General features: G+C 45.7%; 1 protein-coding gene across 1 annotated transcript; it reads left to right on the plus strand.

The window, feature by feature from the left end:
• Positions 1-4,483: 4,483 nt before the first annotated feature.
• LOC127346833 (uncharacterized) lies at positions 4,484-5,104 on the plus strand. Its single transcript, XM_051373090.1, has one exon. The coding sequence runs from the start codon at positions 4,484-4,486 to the stop codon at positions 5,102-5,104; it is 621 nt and encodes a 206-aa protein (XP_051229050.1).
• The last annotated feature ends 2,473 nt before the right edge of the window (positions 5,105-7,577 follow it).

Genomic DNA, 7,577 nt, shown 5'->3' on the forward strand with positions numbered 1-7,577 from the left:
ATTTAGTGCCCAAACCGCGCCTTAGGTCAGAGGGATCGACATATGGATTTCCCAATTCGTCGAAAGCCTCTGATGTTTCCTCCTGATTGCGACTTGTTTCTCCAATGGCGTAAACTTGATGATATTTTGAATTTTGAGCTTTGATGGGTTTGGTGACACCATCATATAGATTGGTGAAGACCTTGCCCACAGTAATAGATCTGTTGATGAAGTTGAAGCTATCGACGCTATTCGAGTACTCGCTTATACCAGAGTCCGCGGATGACTCGAAGGATATATCGCTGAAGATCTTGGCGAGCTTTTCACTTGCCCTGGTGCTGATGAAGCTTGGTGATGAAATTCCTCCTTCACTTGACTCTGTTGATGATGCTAAGTTCGAAATATCGAGATCGACCGCCGATGATCCCGACGAGATCGGAATCTCGAGACGATACAATCCTTCCTTCTCGACGCGGAAGTGGAACTCTCCCAACGTCATCTCAATGGGCTCCTCCAGATACGCATATGCATCCAAACGGGAGGGCGGGTGAGGTACAAAATCAACGAGACCAGTTTCGATCTGTTTACCTCTGTCCATGATGTTGCTTGCTACCGATGAAGTCGACGATCTTGAACGTGCCATCGAGATCAGCTCCTTGTCGCCTCTAAATCCCACAGACGGCGCCAATTGACAAGGTATTAACTTGTCAATGCCTACAAGTAGTAGACTAGGGTTTCGTTGGATGTAGAGGGCAAGTAGATCTCGAAGGTTTCAGCCGAAAAGTACTCGACGATGTAAAAACTAGGGTTTGTAAGACAATGATTCGATCCTTTCTTTGTCCCTCGACCCCCCCCCCTTATATAGGAGGTGGAGCCGAGGGTTTCGTAATACACAAGTTTACAGAGTCCGGGAGGGTTTCTAACCCGTCCCGCAAGATTACAAGTATCTTTTCCTAATACAACTCTAGCTTTCCTTAACAGTATCTTGGGCTTCCGAATCTTCTTATCCTTCGGGTCGTGGGCCTTCAGTAAACCCCGGGTACCATCCTCGGCAGGCCCATTGGGGATGCCTATGTCACTAGGCAACTATGTATCGAAAGCTTATAGCAAATTGAACTTAATGACTTGATCTTATGCTACGCTCATTTGGGTGTGTGTCCATTATATCATTCACCTAATGACATAACCTTGTTATTAATAACATCCAATGTTCATGATCACGAAACCATGGTCATCCATTAAACAACAAGCTAGTTATACAAAAGGTTTACTAGGGACTCCTTGTTGTTTACATAACACACATGTACCAATGTTTCGGTTGATACAATTATAGCATGGGATGTAAACATTTATCATGAACACTAAGATATAACAATAACTAATTTATTATTGCCTCTTGGGCATATCTCCAACAAGATCACGGTGCCAAGCTTGGACACCATGTGTTCCGCACAAGGAGAGCTGGACACAGCGTCTCCATAGCACCCCTCAGGCATGGCTCGACGAAGAATTCGGCCCAGAGGAACATCTCCATCGCATCCGCTCTCCATGCCACCATGGCAGGCCAGAGCAAGGTGCTTGGCATCAACTCCTCTCCAAGATCGACATCGAGCCACAAAATCGGATCTCAGGAGAAAATCAAGGAGTAGAGGCCTGCAGCTCCCCTCTCCCTCGCCACCAAGGCCGGCCGAGAGAGAAGACATGGCAGAACTCACCAGGACAAGGCAGTGCTCCCCCTCGCCTCCATGGCCGGCCGGGAGGACTGCAACATCTTGGCCTTCTTGCATCTGGCAGAGATCCGCTGCCGAAATATTATTGAAGAAGATGGCGTTGGCCTTGCCCCCGATTTGCTCCGACCAGAGGAGCATCATCATTAGTAGAACCAACCCTAGCTCATCTAGCAGCCGTGATCCCAGGCGCCATCTTCACTACGGGAAGAGACCCCAAACGGCGACATGGAGCCGCAAACCATCCGAGAAACAACTAAACCTAGACCTAAACTACTTCGGCGCCACACCACGACCAACTACGGCCAGCTAATCTAGCGGAGAGGCCAGCGGCGGCCCGGTCAAGGAAGAGAGACTCTCAAGGCTACTGTAGAGAAGAGAGAGCGAAGAAGGGGGAAATGAGAGAGGAACTGATGGTCGACCTCTATGGTTGGAAATTCATTGAACAACTGGAGGCATACTTGCTGAACTGTAGAATTATTTTAGTCTGCAATGCACATACGTCGGTGAATTAGGTGGCTTGCCACTGCCAACAAATAGAGAGATGTAACGTAGACAATATCAAGAACACTTCACTGATGATGTGCTAGTGGAAAGCCAATAGGAGGCTGCGTCGGGGTGCCGCATGTATAGGAGGAACTCGATCACCATCTTGCCACCTGGTGCCGTGGCGCCCGACATAGACAGCGGCATCCTGACGCCCTTGAGGAACTCCTTGGGGTGGACTGGCGGGAGTACTTCCTTGATAGAGGCCTCCACGCCATACACTGCAGCATGTCGCAAGCCGCATCGCGCGCCTCATCGACGACCGTCTCGGCCTCGTTGGTTTCTCGCAGGCAGCTTAGACAGCGTCGCGGTCGTGGTCGTCTCGCATGTCAACGCCCTCGTCAAGGCCCATGTTCAGGACAAGCCGATGAGACTATCGCGGAAGAACGCATCGGCCACAGCTGACTCCTTTCTCTTCGTCGTGAACTCGTCATGTGATTCCAACGGCGAGGAGGTATCGTTGCACATCAGCAGCCTAAACCCGTCCTGCGCCGAGGTGCTCCCTGATGCCCTGCTCCACCTAAAGGGGGGATATAATTTTCACCTCCTGCACATTGCATTGATAGCCATAGCCCATAGGTATATACAGGGATATAGTCGGATTTTCGCTTGTGCTGTTAGGATTTTCTATACCAATATCTATTGAACCCTATGATGGATTTTCGCTTCCTGAAACCATCAATCTCAATCACTTTACAACATGGGTTCAGATACATAAGATTCACATCGGTTATAGGATGAAAGAGGCAACGATTAGATACCTTACTGAGAAAAAGGTTGGGAAAGTATTAGAGACACAGTTGGATGTTAAAGGGGCTGGTAATTTTGTTCGGGTGAAAGTCAAGTTGGATGTGAGGAATCCATTAGCCCGATTTGTTTCAATATCTCGTGGAGGAGAAAGAGAAGTGTATCCTTTGATGTTTGAAAAGATGCCCCGCTTCTGTGGGGCATGTGGCTACATTGGTCACAATCATTTGGAGTGTGGTACGGGTGAGTTTGATGAAGACAAGCTGAAGTGGGGAGATTTTCTGAAAGCAGACAGGGAGACATGGTTTGGGAGAGGGTTTGCAGGTGGCCGTGGTGGAGCTCGAGGTGGCCGTAACACTTGGGAGGTTGGTGGCCGAGGGCGAACGGATGGAAGGGGCCGTGCTGGTATGATGGGTGGTCGTGGAGATGTGAATCAACCAAGATGGCGCTTTCATGCTTTAGCTTATGCTGATGGTCGAGCAATTGTGGATGCATCTAACGATCCAAGAAATCCTATTATCAATGGTCAGAGAAAGGAGGGAGAAGAGGAGGACACGGCTACAAGTCCGTCTAAAACTAAGGCCATGGTAACATATACTACCAACTCTTCAGAGTCGGGGGCAAAGAGACAACTCGAACTAGGTGATGAAATTGTGGATAACCTAGCGAAGAATGATCTGGGTGGAAAAATACCTATGATCACAAGGTGATGATATGCTTAGGTTTGGTACCCAAGATGGTTTAGGAGCAAATTATGGTATTATCAAAACCGATACTACAAGCGAGGTAGCTGAGAAAGACAAGAAGAAGAGGTCAAAGAGGGACGAAGCGAACTCCTCCTCACTAGGATCGGTGGGTTCCCTGGAGGAGCATGTCCGGTCGCAATGAAGATATTAGGACTTAAATGTCAGGGTGCTGGGAACACCCCGATAGTTCGTGCGCTTCAAGATGTCTTGAGGCAATGTAACACCGAGGTTGTGTTTTTGTCGGAGACACACCTTGATATCTATCCGACAGAGTGCTTGTGTAGAAGTTTGCGTATGGATAGTAAGATTGTCAGTCGAAGCAATGGTCGAAGTGGTGGGGTTATCCTCTTCTGGAAAAAAGAGATTAAGGTGGAACAGATTTTTGCAGCTCAAAATTATATTGATGTGAAGATAGTGGAAAATCCTCAAAAAATATGGCGCCTTACAGGATTATATGGTGAACCCAGATGGGAGTATAGATATCAAACTTGGAGCAAGCTCAGGGATCTCAAGAACAATTAGGATCTCCCGTGGGTGGTGATTGGTGACCTAAATGAAATTGCTTATACTCATGAGAAAGAAGGTGGTAATCAACGACCAAATTCATATATGCAAGCGTTCCGTGATTGTCTTCAAGACTGTTCTTTGGAGGATATCGGTTTTGCTGGTGAGCCTTTTACCTGGAGAAGAGGCCGTATTCGTGAAAGATTAGGCATAGTGGTAGCGACTCCCGAGTGGATGGCTGTGAATCCAGGCGCGATTTTGAAACATTTACCATGGACAAGATCAGATCACAGACCAATATTACTAGATACCGATGACCAACAAGTGGAGGGGAGGATTAATGCTGGTACTAAACGCTTCGAAGCAAAGTGGTTAAAGGAGGATAACTTTAGACAAGAAGTGGTCTTGGCTTGGGAGCGAGCTGGAACGGGGGCGGGAGATGGTGTGCTGGCCCGTTTAGGCCGCATGCATTCATCTTTGCATGCATGGGATAACAAGTATCTGAAACAACCGAAATGTCGGCTTCGTAAGGCTCAACGTGACCTTCAAAAGGCATTGGATGGTCCTATGTCAGATGAAAATGATATAATTGCAAAGGAGAAAGCAAATCTCATTGAACTTCTGCTAGAAGAGGATGAAATTTATTGGGCGCAAAGGTCTCGGGCAAACTGGCTTCAATTTGGAGACAGGAACTCCTCCTTCTTTCACAATTTTGCTACTGCAAGGCGCAAGAAAAATTATATTAAGAAACTTAAGAACTCCGAGAATGACTGGATGGAAGGTACTGAGAATCTAAAACCTCTCATTTCTGATTATTTCTTTAAACTTTTCACCTATGAGGTCCAGGCTACTTGAAAAAATCCATCCCAAAGTTGATCAATATATGAATTAGAAACTTCTTGCACCTTTTACTGCTGATGAAGTAAAGAAAGCTGTGTTTAGTATTGGGGACTTAAAAGCACCCGAGCATGATGGGCTACATGCCATTTTCTATAAAAAGTTTTGGGATGTTTGTGGTACTGAGGTAACAAATGAAGTCTTGCAAGCTCTGAATACTGGGGTTATTCCGGAAGGATGGAATGATACTACTGTGGTCCTAATACCAAAGGTGGAAATTCCGGAGCTTGTCACCCAATTTCGTCCAATAAGCCTTTGTAATGTTATTTATAAGATCATCTCTAAGATGTTGGCCCTGCGTCTAAAGGAAATTCTGCCTGAGGTAATATCTCCTATGCAAAGTGCTTTTGTCCCTACGCCTTATTACTGATAATATTCGTGTGGCCTATGAATGCATCCACTCTATTAAGAATAAGAGAAACGGCCAGGCTGGAAATTGTGAAGTGCAGCTGGATATGCACAAGGCATATGATCGGGTAGAGTGGGTATTCTTGGAGAATATGATGAGAAAATTGGGCTTTGATGAGAGGTGGATTGCCCTGATGATGGCTTGTGTTAGTTCTGTTAGATACAAAGTTAGATTCAATTATGAAGAAACTGAGATATTTGAGCCTACTAGGGGTATTCGCCAAGGAGATCCCCTTTCTCCCTATTTGTTCCTTCTATGTGCAGAAGGCCTGTCGAATTTATTGTTGTATGAAGAAGAGGTTGGTGGTATCGATGGGGTAAGGGTGTGCAGGAATGCACCGTCAGTATCACGCCTTCTATTTGCTGATGACTCCCTTATTCTCATGAGAGCTGATATGACAAATGCAACCTCATTGCAACAAGTTCTTGACACGTATTGTGCAAATTCAAGTCAATTAGTGAGTCTGGCAAAATCTAGCATTTTCTTCTCTCCAAATACCAGTGTTATGGCAAGGGTTCAGATTTGTGAAGCATTGCATATTGACACTGAAGCCTTGTCTAACAAATATTTGGGGTTGCCGACTATTGTGGGGGCTGATAGGAGTGACTGCTTTCTTCATTTTGTTGAGAGAATAATCGAAAGGATAAATGGGTGGAAAGAAAACTTCTATCTATTGCAGGTAAAGAGATCTTATTAAAGGCTGTGGCTCAAGCCATTCCAGTATATGCTATGTCTGTCTTACAAATACCTAAAGGTGTGTGCAAAAGGATGATGGATGCCATTGCAAAATTCTGGTGGGGAGATGACGAGAATAGCAATAAGATGCATTGGCTAACATGGTGGAAATTGTGTTATCCAAAGAATGAGGGGGAATGGGCTTCACAGATTTTCAGTTATTCAATTTGGCTATGCTTGCAAAGTAAATATGGAGATTAGTGGATGAACTAGAATCTTTATGTACGCGTGTGTTGCGGGCTAAGTACTATTCAGATGGAAATATCATGAGGGCAGGTCCTAAATCTGGATGCTCTTTTACTTGGCGGAGTTTGATGGCGGCCTTACCTACCTTCAAACGCGGCTACATTTGGCGGGTCGGTAATGGTGAGAAGATTAACATTTGGCCGGACAGGTGGATAGCATCCAGTGCTGATGGGAAAGTTACAACTGCTAGGGGAGGTATTCTTTTTAGTAAAGTCAGTGATTTAATTAGCCCCATCACAACATCTTGGGATGAACATTTACTTAGAGATATTTTCAATGATGCTGATGTAGAAAGAATCTTGCAAATCCCACTAAATAACCTGGGTTTTGATGATTTTATTGCCTGGAAGGAGACTAGTCATGGACGATATACTGTTAAGTCGGGTTATTACATGCAATGGAGATATCAGTTTGGCCCAAATGGGTCTCAATTGGCTCATCAAGGAGTTTTGGCCTTAAACCCTGTATGGAGGAGTCTCTGGAAACTAAATGTCCCAGTTAAAATCAAAATTTTCATATGGCGGACTCTCCATGGAATTATCCCGCTCAAATGTATTTTGGCTAATAGGCATATTGGTGATTCGGCAGCTTGTCCGATTTGTTTTAGAGATGCATAAGATATTAGGCACATCCTCTTCGCTTGTCCTGCCGCACAAGAACTATGGCAAAAGCTAGAGCTAGATCAGCTTATTACTGATGTTGGACAAAATGAGCTTTCGGGCTCGGTCATCCTGGAGCAGATCATCAGGCTCCTAGACTCCGAATTGATAGGATTCTCTACAATGAAGGTAAGGGAAGTGATCTTAACAACGTGCTGGTACCTATGGTGGTTGCGTCGTCGCCGGGCTAGGGATGAGCCGGTTCCCCCTGTGGCCAAATGCAAATTCTCAATTCTTGCTATTGTTGCAAATGCGGAGGTAGTGAAGACCAAGCGAAGCCAACCGGCTGATTCCAAGTGGAGCAAACCTAGCCCAAGAGAGGTAAAATTAAATATTGATGCCTCATTCTTTGAGTAATCACATGCAGGGTCAGTTGGGGTGG

The sequence above is a fragment of the Lolium perenne genome, chromosome 4, assembly GCF_019359855.2.
Source record: "Lolium perenne isolate Kyuss_39 chromosome 4, Kyuss_2.0, whole genome shotgun sequence".
In the NCBI taxonomy this organism is placed as follows: domain Eukaryota; kingdom Viridiplantae; phylum Streptophyta; class Magnoliopsida; order Poales; family Poaceae; genus Lolium; species Lolium perenne.

Coding starts and splice junctions, on each gene's coding strand:
- LOC127346833 (XM_051373090.1), top strand. CDS start 4,484: ATGGCTGTGAATCCAGGCGCGATTTTGAAACATTTACCATGGACAAGA.